The following is a 22,610-nucleotide window of genomic DNA, read 5'->3' on the forward strand; positions in this document are numbered from 1 at the left end:
AACAAACAGCCCTCAAACAGCAGGATTATTACACACTCAAAATACCACTATACACGTCTTTCAAGTTTCGAGTGAAGCTAGCTAAATAATAACAAAAAAACAAATGCTGCTAAAGACACATACAGTGAAAGTGGAAATTATATCCTTAGTTTTAACCTAAAACTCATTGTTGCACTCAGGGGCAGCACAAAAGCGACCCCGCTTAAGCTCATTTTTAGTTTTAGTCCCCTCGATTTCCCCCCGAGTTATCAGTTCTGTCGCTAGTTAGCTAACATGAACTAATGGAAGTCTATTAGACGCAACCAACCAACCCGGTAACGTAGAAGATGGCGCTGAACATGTTTTTAAAACTTTAATTTTAAGCACTTTAAAAAAAAAAACAGCTTCTAAGAGTTATAACTATGTCAGTTTCACAGTGTTTCATCTCCTTTAATTGTCATGGTTAAAATGTTGAACACCGTCAGTGTTTCTCTATACCTCTGCTATCATTTCTCATGATGAATTATCACTTATCATCACGTAGAAGTCAAAGGCCAAAATGTAAAAGACTTGATTTTAAAGGTAACATTATCTGTATTCACAAACTATGTTTACTGAGCAGGTGTCTAAATCGAATCCGAATGATATAGCCTGTACAGGTACACAGGGCTTGTTTGCAATCATACATTAATGCTGGCATGTGTTGGCTGATAATAGAAACGTGCAGAACCCTTAAAAATGTATGCCTCAAGTCACCAAGTTTCACTGCTGTATAAATGGACAGTTAATTGTTTAGTCCCTGTGTGTAAATATGGTTTTTGGGGACCTTTTCTGTAACTTAAATACTCCCAACAGCCTAACCTAGTTGAAGCTGGGATCGGCCTGAGCATCCCACAACCCTAATCCAGACAAGCTAGTCTGATAGTGAATGCATGAATCCAATAGAAGTAGTGGGAAAAGCTCAAATTGCTCCATAGTGTGTGAATGTGTGGATGACTGGATGTGTGAAGCGCTTTGGGGTCCTTAGGGACGAGTAAAGCGCTATATAAATACAGGCCATTTACCATTTACAGTCTTGGAGGGATATTCTGATCTGCTGTTATATACTGGCATATACTGGTGTATACTGGTATATACTGGTGTATACTAGAGATGGCACGATACCACTTTTTTATGTCCGATACCGATATCATAAATTTGGATATCTGCCGATACCGATATGAATCCGATATAGTGTTTTTTAATCAACAAAACTGTTTTTTAAATATCTTGCTGCATTTTGCAAGTCTGCAAGTTCATACTCAAGTTTAAAACAACAACTACACTAAAGCTATTCTGTTATACCTGTATGCAAAAAAAATATTTCATAGTTCAGCAATACTGATCAATCTAATAAACTTAGACCTACACCATCCTCCCTATTCTGGTATTTTAAAGAGTACTTAGCATAAATATTAAGCAGCCTAACTAATAGGGTTCCAACTCCCAGCAACAACAAAAATAAAAAAATAAAAAATAGGGAACCACCCCTCACGCTCCACCTCATGATGCTTAATCGACGTAATCAACCTTAATTTGATGCAGTGTGAAATTTTTTTTCAAGAAATGTTAAATAGATTCAACATCTTTCTTCAACAGAACTGCAGACTGCACAGATGGTACCTTCCCAAAGGAAAAAGTACTACAGCTTACTAGGGTATATTAGACTTAATAGTCACTATATACAGTAATGGACTTCTATACATTTTACATCAAATTTAAACTTTGGGTGTCAGATAATTATTTATTAAAAGCGAGACATTTTAAATGAGAATAAGAAAGAAAAGTATGTCTTTGTGCCCCCTTTTCCCTGTTCATGCCGTATCGGCCCCCCTGGCTAAACTTTGCTAGATCCGCCCCTGCACAGTTACGTCAGCTACGTAGAAAAAGATCCTCGAGTAGAAAGTAATATTAAATAAATTCTAACAACAGCTGATCAAGCTTAAACGTGCTGCTGTTGTTCAGCCGCTGGTTTCCTCTTTCTGGTGCAAAGTGGGCCAAAAGCAAACTAGAGAGACGGACTCACGACAGAAAAGCCGATCAGCTGATCACAGATCAGTTTCATGATTGAAGTAGCAGCAAGAAGAGGCAGTCGCTCCATATATCGCTTCAAATTCAAATCAAATTCAAATTCAAATTTTATTTGTCACGTACACAGTCATACACAGTACGATATGTAGTGAAATGCTTGGACAACTGCTCGTGACCTAAAGAAAACAAAAAAGGAAAAGGCTATGAATAAGATAGGAAATAAATATGAAAAATTAAAAAGGGTAAATTTAACTAGGAAGGAATAGAATATAAATTAAGGTTAAAAATGAAATAACTGTACAACACAAATTAGAATGAAGGGTAAATTTAACTGGGAAGAATAAGATAAAGATAAATATATAAATTAAAGTTGAAAATAAAATAACTGTACAACAAAATACACAATACACAATATAGAACTATATAAGAATGTATGAAGAAATCTAAATATAAATAAATATATACACAATAACAGCAGCTGTACAAGTATTAACCGGAAATGAAGAATATAGTGTATATATAAGGGCATGGCTATGAAACTAACTTTACTTGGAAGGTTTATGAATTCAATAAATCAACTGACCTTAGTACAGGTGTAGAACAACTTTCTGTTTTTTGATCACTTAGTTAATGGAAAATGATTTCAGCAATAAATAAGACTAGTTTAACTGATAAATGAACAGTCAAAGATCTGACAAGGATGCTCTGCTACATTCTAGCAATCCGGTTGTTCAGTCTGACGTCACTAGCCGTGTCTGGACCTAAACTCCGCTGCAGGTCCATATATCAAACGATCACTATGGCATTACTGAGAGTTAAAAACTGTCTAAAGTCTTTCATCTTTAATAAAATGATCAGCGTTCTGCTCTACCAGGTGTAACAATTGAGTTTAACATCCAGGCATCCATGAAAACGGAATTTATGACATTTAACGCAGTTAGAAGTTAGCAGGGAGTTAGCTCGCTAGCTTCTATCTAAATACAATATAGCATGTCCTGACTGCGGGGTTTTGGAAACAAATTCAAACGTACAGCTCTGCTATCACTTCCAGCATAAATGAAGACAGAAAACTAAACAGCAGTGACGTTTGTAGGGTTACTGAAGTTGGGCTAGCTGGTATATAATGATGTGCTACGTGACCGCTAGCGACACAGCTATGTTAGCATGATATAAACAAGCTAACTTTTTTTCCACTCGATAAAAGTTAACGTGAGTGTTCTCGGTGGTCAGGAACAAATGTAATCGCATGGCAGGATGCTGTAAAAGGACCAAACTTCAGCCAGGAGAACAACTGAGATAATCCATCCACAATACGAGGTTAGTCATTCATATACTGCTGCATGGGCTGGGCTGTAGTTACATCCTAAGGTTTTAAAAACTGAGCTTAAATAAATGATTAGTGGTAATAAAAGCCGAGGGAGGTCAACAGTGATCACTGACTGTTTTAGGAGCTTTTTGAGATTAAATAGAAGAAAATACAAAACATTAAACATGTTAACAACACAAAAGCCATATTAAACGCAGACTACTTTAGACCCGGAAGTAGGATTCGTCACGTCATCACTGAACAACCGGATTACTCTTCTGAGCTGCAGTTTGATTTATGGCCTGATTTTTTTTTATGGGTTTTTTTGTCCTCTCAAAGCACACAGACCTCATCAGATCATTTCACTTCTCGTGTTTCTCACCCTCTTACACCAAATGAGTCTGAGCCACAGAATTATGGGAATAATCCTGCAGTGACCAGCCCCTCCCACATCCCTGGGTATCTGGTCTGAGTCAATGTGCCTGACTCTACTGCCATCCCAGGGAAACTATAAGGCTGATTTTTTTCCTCTGGCTGTGCTTAATGACACACAGAGCTCTCACTGCCTGCATCCACCACACATTGGAATGGCTCATTATACAGTTGGATGCAGCCTCCATACAAGACATCTGCACTGACTGAGATCTTCTTTGACTAAGAATAAGAAGAATTTTGTTTTGTCTGCTCCCCGTCTTCTTTTCTTTCAGCTGCTCGATTGAGGGGTCACAATAGCCGCTCATCTGCCTCCATCTGACCACATGCCTAGAAGGCACCTCTGTCACACCAGCCCTCTGCATGTAGTCTTCTCTGAGATCTTACTCTTTTCCTTCTGCCTGGTAGCTTCATATTCAAAATCTTTGGTCCAGTATATGCACTCTCCCTCAGATTTACTCAGTTCTAATCTTGTCCATCCTGCTCACTCCCAATGAAAACTTTAACATCTTCAGCTCTGCCTCCTGTCATTTTGTCAGTGCCCCCCTCTTCAAACCATACATCATCACTCCTGCTTCTATCCTTCTGTCAGAAATGACTCCTGAAATTCCTCCACCATGCCTGTTCACGCTTCTTCACCTTTTTCTCTGCAGTTTGTCTGCTGACAGTGCCCTTTCATTGTCTGACAGGACTGTTCATTTTTCATTCTAATTGCACCTCATTTCAACACTCTGTATGCAGCAAAGGTACTAATAACCAGTCAGTTCTTTATTTGTATTCCCTTTTCATTTACACTGTCAATGAAGTGACGCAAAGCATTAAGGCTGACCCGTTTCTTCAAGAGAGTCTCTGTCATCCGCACAGGAATAATTACTTTACCGCAGTACTTTTTCAGATTACGTCAACTTGAATTCATTTATGCTACAGTGACATATGATGTGTGACAAGAAAAAAATTCTCAAGGGTGCTCCACACTCACAACCACCTTTGATCACAGGACGAGTGCACAGATCGCCTGAGAAGACGCAACGTTTCCGCAGACAGTCGCTGTCTCACTCGGACTGTTGAAGGTTTGCAAATGATTTGTGTCCAACTAATAAATGTAAACAGATTGCAGAGTCTGTGTCCGTGATCACACACAGAGAACTCAACTCTATTTGTGCCAGCTGAGTTGAGTCCTGGCTATTTTCTTGTACAACAGGAAAACTTGCTGAGGACAAATGGACTTTTTAAATAGGAATCCCTACCTATGTAGACGGCAGAAAACATGTGATTTACCACAGTTAATTACTGTATTATCAAAAACAGATTGCTTGTAATTGACTGCTTGACCCCATTTAATCTCAGACTGTGGAGTGCTCTCTTCTAGGATGACAGTCACAGCTTGAAATCTTTGTTGCTGATGAAAATGGTTCAGCAGCATTCTGAAACTTGCTGAATGAATTCCAGCGAGTCCTGAAGCTGCTGTATAACTTTATCATCATTTCGTGGTTGTTTTCCCTTTGAATTGCCATCAAAATTCAAAAAATTCAACCTATTTAGTAGTATATACTTTCATTCTTTACCAAGTATTAATGTAGCAAACAGGTAGAACTTCACATACAACTTATTTAGTAAACTGGCAAAATGAGGACAATGTATTAGCATTGTAGTGAAATTTTTAGGACTGATTCAAGCAGCTAACGTCTATTAAAGCTGATGCTTAACATTTGGTACTGCAGTTGTGTCCGTCTGCATATCTACAAGTATTTGGCAACAAAAAGCATGTTGTGAGGGGTTTTTAACCAACTTCCATGCATGCTGCAACTGCCTGATGCTTGACATGGGCCAAAAGCTGACTGGTGATCGGTGGAGTTTACCAGGAATGGGAGAAAGATTGAAAAACAAAATACCAAAGATCAGGACAGCATCATGAAAAGTGACCGACACCGGCTACAGTGGGCACTTCTCGTTGTTTTTAGCATTTTGTTTCGGTTCTTTGTATCTTATAACGTCTCCGTGCTTGGCTAAGGACCGACAACAGCACAGGCAACAGTAGCCCACAAAAGGTTGTGCATCATATTTGTGACACCTGATGTTCTCTGCATCAGTTGTCAGATGGACACCGTGTCCACGCACCGCCAACGCGCCACCGCCGCTGAACCGTAATTTCCCCTCAGCCTGTTTGTGGTCTTTAAAAGTTTAGATATATGGATTCAGCTCACTTGTTTTCACCGTGGCTTGACGCCGGCTTGCAGTTACTTGTTTATTTACCCCAAACCAAGAGGAAATCCCAAAGTGCAGGGGCAGACTTTTAAACAGCATTCCGCTTTGTCCAAGCGCCCCGGAACATATTTATCGGCTTTCTGTGCAATAAAGAATCAACAGGCACGGAACAGAGATACACGAATAAGGCAAATGCCGATGTGAGACTGCTCCCCTTTCATAAAAACGAGCATTTAAATATCTTAGAGGCAACACAGCGTATAAAGGGCAATGGGGTACGGCAACAATATGCAAAATAACCTTTTGTATCACTGAGAGAGGAAAGCAACGGGCTGGACAGCCAAACCCGTACAGCTAGCAGTTCTACGGGACACGAATCGCAGCAAAAGTATGACAACAAATGGGCATAAAGCCATAAAATCACACAGCAACCACGTCATTTCGACAGAAGTTGGCTGCAAACCTGGGAAGAAAAGCCTCGCGGTGGTGTGAATGTCGGCTTGGTGGGGGAAGGGATATGGATGCTGGAGCCAGGCTACGGCGGCCTGTCGGAGCTTCGACCTTCTTCAGCAACAGTCGAAACAAAACCCGGCTGCATTTTCTCCTTTACTGTCCTGAACATATCCATTTTATTTCTCCACCAGCACACTATAGCTGCTCACTTACCGGACGGGTTGACCGCAGCCGGGGTTGCCATGTTTCCTCGGCGGAGAAAAATAACAAAACGGCGGCGATGCAGATGACGCACAATACGGCTCGAAAGCCCCCGTGAGAGACTGTCTCTTCTCCGCGGGATTAGCACGCGAGACTCGGTCTAGCCACCAACTACACATCCGCTAAAGCAGCGGAAAATAATGTGGACTCAAGCCGCTAACAAAGCCTGTCTGTATAAATATATAAAGAGAGAGAGACAGATGGATAGATTTAAAATATATATATGACGTATCTTTAATGAAAAAAAGTGGTTTTAATAAAATTCAAGATGTCTGAATGGTAACACCGCGAGATTTTCGACTTGCTTGAATAAATTAATGTTCTACAGTGTGGACAGTGTACGTAATGCACGGTGCTGTGGAAGCAGGCATCGGTGGTTTGTAGCGGGCTTGTTTGTTGGGACGCTTGGAGGAATACATTTCCGCCTACGCTTGTTCGCTGCTCTTCCTCTCGGCACCGAGCCGTGCAGTCGTGGACTTATTACAAGATCGTCAGTTGTTAACCTTTGCATTTGTTCTGCCTTAAAATATTATCTGCCATCAAGTATCACTGCAGTATCCGTATCACTGCAGGGTCCTGACTGATGTTCGCGCTATATAATAAAACTGAGCTGAGCTTAACTCCTCATTGGCTTGTACCTTTTATATTAAATCAATCGATTTTGGCAAAACCTGAAACAGTTAAGACACAAGTACAGGCCTTATTTTCCCTCTACGCACAGGATAATGCAATCTTCAACAACTGAAAAGATTTCACACTAATTACTGATAATAATTAAGAAAAATAATTAAGAAAAAGACCACCAACACACACACACACAGATATATATATGTATATATATCTGTGTGTGTGTGTGTGTATGTATACATACACACACACACACACACACACATACTTGTAACTGGTCAACATTCACATTATTTTCATCTACTAAATTACATTAGTTGAAAATGATTTCATCAGTAAATAATTAGGTCGAGACGATATTTTATTGTGTGAATGAGAGAAGTTGGACAATGTAAACGCCTCAGTCTCAGCAGATCCTCTGATACTATTATGATCTTCAGTCCTTACTTATTTCACTGCTTCTTATCTTAAATGTAAAATATATTGGGAAGGAGTGGTAACATTTCTGCTTTTAAGAAAGTTGATTTAACAGTTATATAACAGTTACACTTAATGACAACTTCTTTTCTGTAATACTAACACAGCAAAGGAAATTACTACAGTAAGCTTTTAGATGAAAATAAAAATAATATGAAAAGCATATGGATAGTAATCAATAATATTGTAAACAAAGGAACTAAAGGATTGGACTATCTAAACAACTTCCAAATGCAAAATACAATAATCAGTGACATAAAAAAATTGCAAATGATTTGAATGATTTTTACTCGCTGTGGGTCCTGGCTTGGCTAAAGTTCATAACATTTGGGAATCACATATATTCTACCATACTGACAATAAATAACATATTCAGTGTTATTGAATGTTATTGTGTAGCTATAGAGACATTCATGCAAAATTTATGCCTTTAAGTGTTTTTCCTTTTGTTGTTTTAGTTATATTTACAAGTTTGAAATAAACGATTCAATTCTATTCTAGGGTCAGAATTTGGCATAACGACATAAAAGCCTGCTTATAACAGTTCAGCCTGATGATTTTGATGTAATGGTGCAAGGGATATTTTCTTGGCACACTTTCCACACCCAATTTAGCAATTTTCAATTTAATATAAACGCCACCTCCTACCCAAGTGCTAATGCGGACCATCATCTCTATCCCAGAGAGTTCCCATCTTTTGGCTGTTTCCAGCAGGAGAGTGTGGCGTAAGATCAAAAAACTCAGATCATCTCTGATTGGATTCTTGAACCTGTCAATGACTTGGCTGCACTCAGATGTCCTCCCCTGGCCAATTCAAGAGAGTTTGGGATTTGGTAGAAGGAGAAATTCATGTGAATGTGTAGCTGACAGTTCTGAAGGAAGTGTGTAATGCTATTGTATGCCAGAGCTTGGATACACAACTCTTATTAGATAAGGTGATGTTTTGTTTGCATCTTTTTATTGTTGATCAAAAGAAAAATATAGATTCAGACAAACATCCCCAGTTCATTTGAAGCAGATTTAACTCTTAGCCTGATTAATGCCTTAAATAATACATCCCCCTTTTCAAAGTGTAAATGCACATCATCAAATGGCGTAATTTCGTTAACCTTTGAAAACATTCTATCAGTTGTAGCATATGACACCAGAGCTTTTGTTGGCAGTTCAGCAAATACAGTGCCATAAATACTTGCTGCATCTGTTAGGTGGACACACATGCAGCTGCACACAGAGTGAGAGTGGAGCAGTGGTAGGGTTGTGTGCTGCACTCTGCACTGCTATGCTTATAAGACTCAGATGCAGAGCGGAGATGCAGCAGCCACCAGTAACTCTTCCTCCTGCTCTCTGCCCATCTGCCCCCAACATCATCTTTTCCTCTGCCCTCCCTTTGTACATCCTTTCCATTAACTTGTCATCCTTCCTTGTCTCCTCATCCACTCCTCTGTCCCATTCCCCCGACTCTCAGTCATAGCAGCTCCTCAGTGCAGAGCAGAGCCGTCCTACCTTCAGCAGCTGCAGGATGTGAGGAAAAGCAGGTAAGAAACCCCAACTGTTGTCAGTGCTGTATTTGAGCAGCACTGTGTGAGATGTTTTTTTGTAGAAATTAAGGAAGCAGTGGATTGTAATTGCAATTCTCCAGTCTTATTTCCGTACCTGAGACTAGAACAGATGGGAGAAATAGAAAACAGGGTGTGTGTGTGTGTGTGTGTGTGTCTGTGTGTGTTGGGGGGGTAGTGAGGGTCTGCCTGTTACACCTGCACCAGCATAGTGTCTATGTCCAAAGAGATTAGGTTAAGTTTGCCTATGCATTTGTCATTTCTGATGAAGTGTGGAATAAGAGAAATACTTAGACAGGTACTCTGGTTAAACTAAAAACTAACCCTTAATTAAGGCTGCATGCAGAAGTCATGAGTGGAGGTCAAAAAACAAAAGAATGGTGTGTATCTGAAATTAAACATTTACACTGATTGATCTTGAAAGGTCCATTTGTCATCCTTCACCTGGTTCAAACTGTAAATGGCCTTTTTCTTGTTACTGGCTATTTGAGAAGTCTTCACCTTCCTTTCCAAAAGGTTGAAAACTGCACACTGTCCTTTTGTAAGTGTTCCAGAATCCATCACCTCCCTGCGTAAACTCTGTTTCCTTCCTGTATCTCTACAGATTTGAAAGTTGACTGCTGTTGATGTTGCGCTGCAGATAGCCTGTTCACACTCCTGGTTTCTGTTCAAAATAAAACTGTGGTTTCTGATTTGGCCCTTTCATGACTTACACTACAAGTCAAAAGCTTGGGCACACCTTCTTATTAATGTTTTTTCTTTATTTTTACCACTTTCTACATTGTAGAAAGATAAATGCCACACAGAGTTCCAGTAGCAGACACATCTCTACATCAGCGGTTCAGAGGAGACTGCGTGAATCAGGCCTTTATGGTAGCTGCTAAGAAACCACGACTACGGAAAAGCAACAAGCGAAAGAGATTTGCTTGAGCCGGGAAACACAAGGAATGGATACTGGACCAGAGGAAATCTGTGCTTTGGTCTGATGAGATCTCGGGTTCCACTCGCCGTGTCGTTGTGCGACACAGAAAAGATGAACAGATGGTCTCTACATGCATGGTTCCCACCGTGAAGAATGGAGGAGAGGGTGTGATGGTGTGGGGGAGCTTTGCTGCTGACACTGTTGGGGATTTATTCAAAATGGAAGGCACACTGAACCAGCATGGCTACCACTGCATCCTGCAGCAACATGCCATCGCATCCAGTTTGCTTTTAGTTGGACCATCTCCATGCTGTGTAAGGGCTATTTGACCAAAAAGGAGAGTGATGAAGTGCTGTGCCAGAATGCCTGGCCTCCACAGTCAGCAGACCTAAACCTAGTTTGGGATGAGATGGGCCACTGAGCGAAGTCAAAAGGGCCAATCTCCGGGAACTCCTTCATGACTGCTGGAAAACTGTTTCATGTGAAGACTTCATGAAGCTTATCAAGAGAATGCCAAGAGTGTGCAAAGCACTGATGAAAGCAAAGGGTTTCTGTTTTGAAGAATCTAAAATATGAATCATGTTTTGAGTTGTTTCACACTTTTTTAATAATAATGGAGTGGATTTATACAGCGCTTTTCAGGACCCCTCAAAGCGCTTTACAATTCCACTATTCATTCACTCTCACATTCACACACTGGTGGAGGCAGCTACAGTTGTAGCCACAGCTGCCCTGGGGCAGACTGACAGAAGCCAGGCTGCCATATCGCGCCATCGGCCCCTCTGGCCATCACCAGTAGGCGGTAGGTGAAGCGTCTTGCCCAAGGACACAACGACCAGGACAGAGAGCCCGGGCTCGAACCAGCAACCTTCCGGTTACAGAATGAACTGCCAACTCTTGAGCCACAATCGCCCATTTTGTTTACCACATAATGCCATATGTGTTCATTCATAGTTTTGATGCCTTCAGTGAGAATCTACAATGTCAATAGTCATGAAACTAAAGAAAAAACATTTAATGGGAAGGTGTGTCCAAACTTTTAACTGCTAGAGTACATCTCCAGGTTCAGATAAAAATGAGAGCTTGTCCAGGTTTGATCAGTTTAGTGCATTTGAGTTTGTACTAATTAGCTCATTTGATCATGTTGTGCATTAAGCCAGGTTTGGTCTGGTTTTTGGTGGATGCACTAGGTGTTCAAAATAAGGTGTGTTTGTTTTCCATCAGAGATTAGATGTTTGGACGCCTTGAGAACAATGGTTGGTGTTTGCTTAGATGAGCTTTAGTCATTTGGGTTGCATCGTTTCTCTTTCCCACATTCTGGTTGTGTTGTGGTGTCATGGTTAGTGTCAGTTGCCTCTGGACAATTCTACATGTGCACAGGAATTTGTGGGGTTGCCAGCTTGTAGGTTGCTTTACAAACCTACTTGTGTAAAAGGCACATAAAGACTAGGGGTGTAGTGTTAGTTGTGGTTATGCAGATAGTGGAAAACTCTAGTGGTTTTGCTATCTTTGATGTTTTGTGTCATCCTATACCATGGCCTCAGTCGCAGCTTTTGTTGGCTCTCCTTCTTGGATCTTGTTAGAAAATATACCAAGGAACAGCTGTTGAAAATAGCTGGACACTATGAACTGACGTTAAGGTTATGGTCTTCAAGACAAAGGTTATTAAAGTTGTAGCTGAGAACATAGTTTGGGTTTAGAGCCAGTAGTTGCTCCTCTGGTGACTACAAGGCTTAATTTTGAGCAGCAGGAGCTGCTTTTGATGCAGGGACAGTGTGGCCAGGATGGCCTGTAAATGGTAAATGGCCTGTATTTATATAGCGCTTTTCTAGTCCCTAAGGACCCCAAAGCGCTTTACATATCCAGTCATCCACCCATTCACACACTGGTGATGGCAGCTACATTGTAGCCACAGCCACCCTGGGGCGCACTGACAGAGGCGAGGCTGCCGGACACAGGCGCCACCGTCCTGATACGTTTCATATCAGGACGAACTTGTGTCTCATGCCTATGTTTGATTTGGTCTTTATTTGAGCAGGTGGCTAATTTGAGGCAGTGGGTGAATTCAAAACAAACTTTGTTGCTCAATGGTTTATTTACTGAGAAAGCTCAGGCTGGTCACTTTGCATTAAGCACAGAGGGTAGCTTGAACTAAAGTCTGAGTTAATGTTACAGACATCCAGCCACCACTTTCAGTCCTGGCAAGCTAATGTGGAATTTGATGATGATTTGTTGGCTAATTTTAATCAGTAGTGTTCTGCTGCAAATGCTTTTGAAAGGCCTTTTGATTTATTTGTCTTATAGTAATTTAAGAACTGAATATCAGAGCACAAAATTACTAATGTTCTTGAAACAGCAGCTTTAGCTGATGACAAAATATTGACCCACAAGAGTCATGCTAGGGATGTACACCCCCATTGTGACAGGAGAAACCTTAATAGTTGGCATTGTGATAGAATTCCAACTAATAGTGCATTGAAAGCTCTGCAGGCTGTGTATGATTCAGTTGCACAGTCGATAACTTTTTTCATTTAAAAAACAACAACAGCAACTTCATGAGCACAGAGCAAAGTTTAGAGAGCTTAGCCCTGGTGATCTCCCGTTCCAGATACGATTTATGAATCTTTACTCTACCGTATGTTATACAGGCAAGTCTATATCATTGGTTAAAGAAAGGCAACCCAATTGTGCCATGTAAATGTTGATGTTATACCTGTGGTGCATCTGGGACTGCTAAGATGTATATAGGGAACTCTTTTGTACTCTTTTTTCCTGCTCTTTGGTGGAAGCCAGTTTGGACTTTGCGTGTTGGGTGTAATACATTTGTCAGTAACACAGTAATCTAATGCTTAACGTACTCAATTACTTTTATGATAAGTAATGAGTAATGTGTAATGCATTATTTTTCTTGAGTAATGACCCCAACACCTGGCTGTGGCAGATCATAACTCACAAGATGCAAGGGTTTAGATGACCTTATTATATATGGTTGCCTGAAAATTGTGGAACTACAGAATCTAGATGTGTTTGTTAGACATTTGCCTGCATCCAAATGTATTTTAGGATTTACAGATCTTTCATAGGGGACACACAATCCCACACGCAGCTGCTGGAGCATGGCAGTGATGTCAGGGATGCTATAGTGATCCAATTTGGCAATGATGATCTGGCATCATTTCTAAGTTTACATTTCTTCAGTATTGAACAGCAGACATTAACATTTCTTGTTGGAGGTCATTTAAAAAAGAATAAACCCCGACCCCCAGGGGTCGTTTGGTACCGGACCGCGAGATTTGAGGCTTGGGTGTGAAATTTATGGTTTTCAGGGTTTTTATCGATTTTTATCATTATTTTTTTTAATCGTTTTTATCGTTAACGGGGTTTCCTGGGTCTTTTCCCATGTGGTATGAATAAATCTGCTTCTTTTCTTTTTGGTACCGGTACTGGTTTTATTTTGTTGTATTTATCTGCGACACCTTAAAGGCTGGTCTGTGAAAATATTGTCAGAAATAAACCGGTCCGTGGGGCAAAAAACGTTGGGGACCGCTGAGTATCTATAATACATAAACATCTCCATAAATATTCAAATAAATACATATAAAGGGAATGGATGCAAATTACATACAGATACAGATAAATGAGTAAATAAGAATTATGTATGGTATTAAGGGTGTGTGTGTGTTTGGGGGGGGGCATGATGTTGAAAGAGCTTTTAGTGAATTCAGTGTTCAGAGCAGAGATGTGCAAAGCAGTCGGTATTGGTATTTGTTGAGGGGGGGAAGTATCAAAATAGGCGTAAAGATCCAGTTTTTTTGTGTTACAGTTCTAATTAACATTAGTGTAAGTATTCTTTAGTAGTGGTGCCGGTGGGGGGGATTGGTGCTTATGGGGGGGTTGGCAGACAGTACCAGGAATAAGATGCTTTAAGTGCATGTGATTATGCATAACAGATGTTGACAGATGTTTGACATAACTGCCTCTGCTGATCTGACTTTTGCACACATTACATAACAGTTTGGTTTCATCTGCAGCACTGAGTGTAAAATGCTTCCACACAAGTTGATCAAGTTGTTTTGGCTGGTGCAGGACCAAGAGGTGGCTCAGCAGCAGCAGCACTCTTTTCTGTTTGGTTGACCAACTCCATGTGGGGAGTTTCAGCTAAGTTAATGAGTGACGGAAAGCTCTGCTACTAGCCTATATCTTGCTGTCTGCAAAAGACAGAGTAACATATATGTACCATATAACTCCCACAGGTGCATACAGTTCGACACAACAGAAGCATTGTTTTATCCTTTTAAACCGAACTTTAACGTTACTCTGTCAACAGCCTATTGTCTAAATCCGGTCCTTTTTTGCGCCACGGACAATATTTTTACGGACCGGACTTTAAATACAACAAAATAAAACGAGTATCGGTACCAAAAATAAATAAATAAAAATATGTATTCATAACACACGGGAAAAGACACAGGGAAACTGAGGTAACGATAAAAACGAATAAAACCCTATAAACCATAAATTTCACAACCGAACCTTATCACTCACGGCCCGGTACCGGTCCACGGCCCGGGGGTTGGGGACCGCTGGTCTAAATTACTAACAGAGCTACGTAAACAGAGCGAACATGAGAGCACTGCAGACGTCAATAATGCAGCGTAATGGAATCATCTCCCGATCCTCGCTAAAGTTACAAACTGCCTCCGGAACCCAGTTAAGGTCCAAAAAATCTATTCAACAAACATAGTGATGCAGTTCAGTTCAGTCTTGTCTGCGTGGAGCAGCCTGTGTCATTCACCTTTTACATGCACTGCGGTCTAATAAGGACACTCAGCTTTTTGATATAAAGTTTTTCTTGTTCCCGAACACAAATATTTTTAAAAATATTTATTCAAAATAAGTATTCGTAAAAAAACACGATATTCGTGCTCATCCGAATCCACCCCTAGTTCAGAGTTTTTATAGCCTGAGTAGGCAAGTGTGTTTTTGTAACACTTTAACGCAGCTGTGACCCGTGGAGGGCCAGAGGCACCAAAATGAATGAATTAAATATGCCACGAAGTAATTAATTATATGTTTAATTAATTAATTAAATTATTGCAGAGAGTAATTAACACCACCCAAAAAGTCATTGGCTGCCCTCTGCCAGATCCTCCTGTCTCAGAAAAATCAGGGCCATCACAGGTGACCCCTTGCACCCCGCCCACCTGCTGCCCTCTGGTCTGCTCCTCAAGTCAGTCAGGTCCCACACCTCCAGACTCACTCACAGCTTCTTCCTCTGGGCCATTCAGACTGTTAACAAACACTATCACCCCACACCACACCCCTACCCACTGTAGAATAAGGAGGGGATGTTTTTCTCATTATCATTTAATATTTTAATATGCCATTATTAGTTCATTAGAAGTATATAACCAGCTTTGCATTAAGCATAAATTGAAGTTTTTGATCTTACATTATTCTTTGCATTACAGTGATGGTGATAACTTTAATTTGATCTTTCTTACAGGTACCGGAATAATAACATGATTTTCCATTGCAGATGTAACCATGATCATTCCATACACATTGCAGTTTGTTGCTCATTCTAGAGTTGTGCTCAAGGTAATTAAAGGTTAAAAGCTACAGCCAGCGCGAGTCTGGCTGATCTATGGAGGGCAAAGGCTTTGAGCTTGGAAGGCCGCACGCGCTTACACAGCACTTATAAGATGTCATTCTTGGTGATTTTGTGCTTAGTCATGTTTTAATATGTTTTAAGTAGAAGTAGCTGATCCAGCAATATTCATTTAATATTATATACTTGATTTAGAGCAATACACACTGATGGTCTTAATAAATGAAAGAGTCCTTGTAGTTGCCATGTTGTGTCTCAGCAGGGTACAGACGGTTCCAGGAGAAGGGGGGCAGTTAGCGTCTGCCCTCGGGAAGGAGACAATGTTATTTTTTGTGTTAAATAAAATTGTCAACATTGATTGTATTACACCTGTCACTACGCATGAGGGGGCGTTCTAATACCCTGATTTCATAAAACTATGGTGATGTGTTTTTTGAGATGAGATCTGAGACTGTCTGCATACAGTGTCCATCTCCCACGTGTGTGATCATTAAATCATCGTTTGACTCAACCCGACCGGACCAGTGTTGTTATTGTGGGTTTTTCCTCTGGTGTCCATCTCCAATATTTTTGAACCATAACATTTTGGGGGCTCGTCCTGTGGTATTGGGGTGGACGTGCGAGGTGTGGACGGTCTGAGGTTGTCGAGCGGACAGGCACGGACCAGGGATCTGATGTGAGTGAGCTTCCCGGGTGCATCTAAAAGGTAAGGCACTGCCTGTTGAGTTGATTCCCAAATTGTGCCAAATTGGGCTGCATTAAATTAAAAGCCTGCTCACTGACGTTGCTGGTGGGTGTCTGTTTTGATTTTGATGAGAATCACCGTGTGTTATGCAGTTAAAGTTGTTTAAGAGTATTTAATGAAGTTGAAGAAATATGAAACTGTTCCCAGAAGTAACAGAGAATGTTGGGTTTGAGTCCCTGGATATTGAGCTGAAGGCTCAGGTAGTTTGGTAGGGAAATTAGGACAGAAACTGTTCCCAGAAGTAACAGAGACTGTTTAATTGGTCGTAAAAAAGTTATCTTTCTTCGGTGAGACCCGTTATGGTAAAATTTTTCAAAATCGGTTAGGTTAAAATTATTATAGGACGGCAGCCCAGAAGTCTGCTAAGAAGCACATAGCCCGGGGGTTACGCCCCCTCCTGGCCGTGGACGCGCGGTCTTGACCTGTCGGCGAACAGGGGTAGTTCAGTTTTGGTTTAACTGTGGGGTACAGGGCATCCCGAAATAAGCTAGGAGTTACCGAGACTCCTCATCGTTTGAAACGGTGTCATGTGCTTGTTTGGACAAAGTTAAATTGAGTTAGGGATTTAGAAGTTAGGTCAGAAACTGTTCCCAGAAGTAACAGATACTGTTTGATTGATTACAAAAAAGTGAAACTTTCTTCGGTTGGACCCGTTAATTTAAATTTGTCGAAATTTGTTAGGTGCTGAATTTGTCAGGCCTGTCAGTGGTTGTAAATATAAGACGTCTTTGTGATATAAAATAGAATTCTATCTGAGCTTTGTGTGACCCTGTGTGTGATGAGAGCGCAGCTGCGCACGAGGGCTTGGTGAGGAAGGATCAATCTCAACTCGACGCAGGTGAAATTGAGCGGCACAATAATCCCTCACACCTGTGCAACGGACCGACCGGTAGTCTACCCGGAAGGTCAAAGAAAGAGGAGCAGACAAGGAGGAGATCGCCGCGCCAACGAAAAGGAGCGGTACCACACTGAACACCTAAAACAAGAGAGAGGCTCTGATAAAGGGCTTTGAACTTTTTACTACACCATAACATTCACATACCACCATGCCATCACAACAATTAGACACTGGTGATGAAAAAAGAGTCTCAAAAGCCATCACAATGTTTAAAATTATTATGAGTTTGATGTTAACTATGTTGCTAATCATGGCTATTTGTTTTTTGATTTGTTTGTTGCAGACCGACCCGGGAAACCAGTCTGAGCACGGAGGCCATGCCAGTCCGGCGTTGTTTCATACACCAAGTACATCACACGTGGTCCATAGTGATTTAAGGTTGCGGGCAAGAGTGAAGCGCGAGGTCTCTGGTAAAAAGGATGAGTGTCTCAGCACATATGGTGGTTTAGAATTAGATTATGTTATTGGCTCCACAACTTCCTTTACGTTTGATCTGTGTGATGTTGTTAATTGCAGGGACGTCGGCAGTGCTTGGAGGGGATACAATGTGTGGGTCTGTTGGGATTATTCAGTGAGTACGCACTGTGAGAGGGGAAATCGTCCTTATGACAGCTGGTGCCGTAATTGGGACCAGGTAAGGGGTTACACTGGGCAAAATTGGGAACCGTTAGAATCAGGATCAGAAAACGGGCTTAAACTACAGAGGGATTTTAGCCCCTCTGGAAACGCGTTAACTTTATCATTGGGGAATTGGCATCGCAAACAATCTATGTATTTAATTTTGGGGGTGGAAATAGCGGGGGTTGATCCAAAAGGGTTAATTAAAGTTAATTTCCTAGAAAAAACTAATCGTTCTGCTTTCTTTCCAGTGACTCCAAATAAGAATGTAGATAGGATTAATTATGTTCATTACAATGTACTGAGGCTCTCTAACCTGACCAGAGACGGATTGGAGGGGCTAGCGAAGCAGATGGGTCGGTAACCAAGGCTCTGGAGGGCCTAAAGAGCCTTTCTGATACTATGCATGATCACTCCGGTGTTGGTAATCCGTTAGAAGGCTGGCTGACCTCAGTGTTCGGACGGTGGAAGGGGGTCATCGCTTCGGTCATGTTTTCTTTGTCTATTGTGGTGGGTATTATGGTTATTTGTTGTTGTCTCATCCCTTGTGCCAGACGAATGTTCAAAAGTATGTCTGTGAGGGCAGTGGACCCTGGAGTCATTACTCCAATGTCCATGATGCCAATGATGCATGTGGAGCTGAATGTGTAGGCCAAGGAGGGACACAACTGTTTGTGACCTCTGGATTCTCCAGAGGTCAACAGAGGGAATTGTAGAATAAGGAGGGGATGTTTTTCTCATTATCATTTAATATTTTAATATGCCATTATTAGTTCATTAGAAGTATATAACCAGCTTTGCATTAAGCATAAATTGAAGTTTTTGATCTTACATTATTCTTTGCATTACAGTGATGGTGATAACTTTAATTTGATCTTTCTTACAGGTACCGGAATAATAACATGATTTTCCATTGCAGATGTAATCATGATCATTCCATACACATTGCAGTTTGTTGCTCATTCTAGAGTTGTGCTCAAGGTAATTAAAGGTTAAAAGCTACAGCCAGCGCGAGTCTGGCTGATCTATGGAGGGCAAAGGCTTTGAGCTTGGAAGGCCGCACGCGCTTACACAGCACTTATAAGATGTCATTCTTGGTGATTTTGTGCTTAGTCATGTTTTAATATGTTTTAAGTAGAAGTAGCTGATCCAGCAATATTCATTTAATATTATATACTTGATTTAGAGCAATACACACTGATGGTCTTAATAAATGAAAGAGTCCTTGTAGTTGCCATGTTGTGTCTCAGCAGGGTACAGACGGTTCCAGGAGAAGGGGGGCAGTTAGCGTCTGCCCTCGGGAAGGAGACAATGTTATTTTTTGTGTTAAATAAAATTGTCAACATTGATTGTATTACACCTGTCACTACGCATGAGGGGGCGTTCTAATACCCTGATTTCATAAAACTATGGTGATGTGTTTTTTGAGATGAGATCTGAGACTGTCTGCATACAGTGTCCATCTCCCACGTGTGTGATCATTAAATCATCGTTTGACTCAACCCGACCGGACCAGTGTTGTTATTGTGGGTTTTTCCTCTGGTGTCCATCTCCAATATTTTTGAACCATAACACCACCCACCTCACCAATCTGAGCTATGGTCTCAGTAACCCTCATCACTCAGGCCTCTCACATATGGACTCTATATTCACACCACGTCCTTACTTCTTCCAAGCACTTTGCTGTCCATTGTGTGCCTTTCTCTTGTTTTGCATATATTCACAGCGGTGTGGAACACCCATAAGCTTGTTGTACATGTAAACAGGAAACATAATGAGATGCAGACATGATAACACGAGCTTGACAACATAGGACACACAGACATGAAACATGAGAGATTAAGACCCGCAGACCTAACATGACGAACAGACGAGAAACACACTGTAGATATATTCAGAGGGAAAAGGGAACATGAGACATGGACATAACGAAGTGCAAAAAGAACATGATGGCTGGGGGAAAATACACATAGTAGATGGAATGGGTCATGGGGGGGGCAAGAGGAGGAGACGGTGGACAAAGACATTATTGAAACACATGAAGGGAGACTTAGACACAAGGGGTCTAATAAACAAAGAACTAGAACTGGGAAACAGGAGCTTAAGATGACTAAGTGAACTTAAACATAATCCATAAACATCAAAGTATATTAAAACTCAAAGTCTTGTGCTGAATGTCTTACTACCTTTTGTGGTTTTTAATGTCCATTTCATGTTGATTATTTCAGTGGCTGGATTGGCTTCCAGGAGGATAAGCCTGAAGCCATGCGAGGTCCATGGTGGTGGTCCTTCTCCACCCCCCCTTTGTTTTACAGTACCTGGGTGTAACGTTGGTGAGTTTGTATATGCTCCTTTTTTCTTCTTCTTTTTGTCCTGAGCAACTGGTGAGTCCAGCTCAGCCTTTCTCTTGTTTTTACTTGATTATTGGACAGATTTATCTGCTTCAGTCAACTCTTGATAGTGATCCAGCCTGCAACTGCTTATAATTTCTTTTTATACATGTAATAAATATATCTTAATATTTAAACCAATGTATCTCACTGGGTTGCATTTTAAAACCTGTGCAGCCTTCTATTTAATTTGCTTAAATATTCCATCTTTATATTTCCTAGGAGTGAAATTCCCCTAGGTGGCAGGTCGCAACTTACTTAATGACAACCCCCCCTGAGCACATTGCCAGTAGCAAGACCTCAGGTTAAGTAGTTTTGAGACAAAGTTAAAGAGGCGAGGTTGAGTTGGTTTGCAAATGTATAGAAGGGATAAGGTATATGAGGGATACCGCAGAGACGACTCGTGGAAGTAGTGAAAGAGGAGATGCAAATGGTGGGTGTGGTCTGTAGCTCAGCTGCAGGGGAGGTGTGGTGCAGTGGGTTCAGGTGGCAGTACCGGGGGAGGCTGGCCAGCACGGTTGGTGGTCATCATTAAGTCATGCCGCCACTTTTTCAGTAGCACCGGTCAGAAACTAGAAGAGAGAGGAGAGGAGCTGGAAGTGGACAGCTGCAGACAGCAGACATGACAGAGCAACTGTCTGTGTGGAACAGCTGCAGCTGCTGCTGTTCAGTATTATGGGGAATATGAGCTAGCTGCCATAACATCCTGGAAAGGCAATGCTGTAAATTGGGTTGTTCTGGCCAAGAATAACACTGAGTCATGTTACAGTTGGTGTGACAGAAGTGGATGCTCGGATTAGTACATGCTGAGATAAGATGGAAGCAGAAGATCCACTGTGGTGACCCCTAAAGCGAGTAGCTGAAAGAAATCTCTAAAATACTTCTGCAATTAAAAATCATTAACTAAGTAGTGACTGAAAGAATTACAAATGTGAGTGGCGAATATGAACTTTCTCAGAAAGGTGAATGGCTTCTCCGAGTAAGGAGCTCAAACATTCGAGGTGGACTAAGACTAGAGGCAATGCTCCTCAATATTGAAAAGAACCAGCTGAGGAGGTCCAGGCATCTCACTGGGATGCCTCCCTGTGCCACCTGGGAGAGGTGCTCTGAGGCATGTCCTACTCTGAGGAGGGCATAGACCAAGGACACACTGGAGAGATTAGATCTTTCTAGGCTGGCCTGGAAATCCCCTGGATGAGCTGCAGTAGGTGGCTTGGGAAGAGGAGGCCTGGGTTTCTCTGCTTAGATGCTCCCCCCGTGACCCGGACCTGGACAAGTCACAAAATTGTACAAGGAAGTTATTGATACTGCTCAAAAAATGTAAAAACACCTCTGAATCAGAGTATAGCATGAAGTCAATGAACTTCAGGAATAGTACTCTGCTAGTTAAGTAGCAGAGGGGATTGTTGACCAGGTTTAGCTACTTTGGTGTTAACAAACTTCACAACAGGTGCACTAGAGAGGCAACAATGAGACAACCCCAAAGAAGGAAATGGTTTTACATGCTACTAACATTGCTGCCCTCCTTATCTTTCCGAGTGTTTTTCACTATTTTTGCATTTAGTTTGTCACGGTTCTGGGTCAGTTTGACCCAGTATTTTGAGTTGTCATGTTTTTGCAGGTTTAGTTTAGTTCCATGTGTCATTTTCTGTCTGTCTCTGTGTCGTGTCTGCATCTTTGTTTAGTGGTTTCTTGTTCCTGTTTTATTGTGAAGGTCTGCGTCTCATGTGAGTGTGTTCAGTTTTACCTCTTGTCTCGTCTCGTTGATTACTCCCAGCTGTGCCCCCACCTGTGTGTAATCTCCCTGTGTTTCTCTGTGTGCATTAAAGTCTTTGTAGTTGGTGGTCTGTCTGTGTATTCCACCATGTTTCATCCATGTGTTCCCTGCCGTCACCATCTTGTACCGTCGTCCACCTTGCTTCATGTTTGAGTTCCGGTTTGTATTCAGTAGTTTAGTTGTCTCCAGTATAGTTTAGTGTGATCTCTGTTTCCATTTTTCCACTGGCGCATTGTGTTCAATAAACCACCTTCACTCCTCCACTTCTGCATGCGATTGAATC

General features: G+C 41.3%; 2 protein-coding genes across 8 annotated transcripts in view; one reads left to right on the forward strand and one right to left on the reverse strand.

Moving 5' to 3' along the window:
* Positions 1-7,112, reverse strand: part of arnt2 (aryl-hydrocarbon receptor nuclear translocator 2) — a 64,013-nt gene extending 56,901 nt beyond the window's left edge. The window contains exon 1 of one of the 5 annotated variants that reach the window (XM_082530843.1): positions 6,659-7,112. In XM_082530843.1, the coding sequence (XP_082386969.1) occupies positions 6,659-6,689 (31 nt within the window). In that variant the 5' untranslated portion in view covers positions 6,690-7,112. Of the gene's footprint in view, positions 1-6,455; positions 6,604-6,658 lie in introns of those variants that run through there. The other 4 variants (XM_082530844.1, XM_082530846.1, XM_082530847.1 and 1 more) reach the window with 4 other exon arrangements.
* Positions 1-22,610, forward strand: part of ctxnd1 (cortexin domain containing 1) — a 135,680-nt gene that overhangs the window by 108,508 nt on the left and 4,562 nt on the right. The window contains exons 2-4 of one of the 3 annotated variants that reach the window (XM_082531470.1): positions 3,280-3,366; positions 9,276-9,345; positions 20,389-20,493. The gene's annotated coding sequence lies outside the window, so the exon portion shown is untranslated. Of the gene's footprint in view, positions 1-2,628; positions 3,367-9,275; positions 9,346-9,970; positions 10,007-10,153; positions 10,454-20,388; positions 20,494-22,610 lie in introns of those variants that run through there. The other 2 variants (XR_014276575.1, XR_014276576.1) reach the window with 2 other exon arrangements.

Source organism: Aulonocara stuartgranti, assembly GCF_965226115.1.
Source record: "Aulonocara stuartgranti genome assembly, chromosome: 1".
NCBI lineage: Eukaryota > Metazoa > Chordata > Actinopteri > Cichliformes > Cichlidae > Aulonocara > Aulonocara stuartgranti.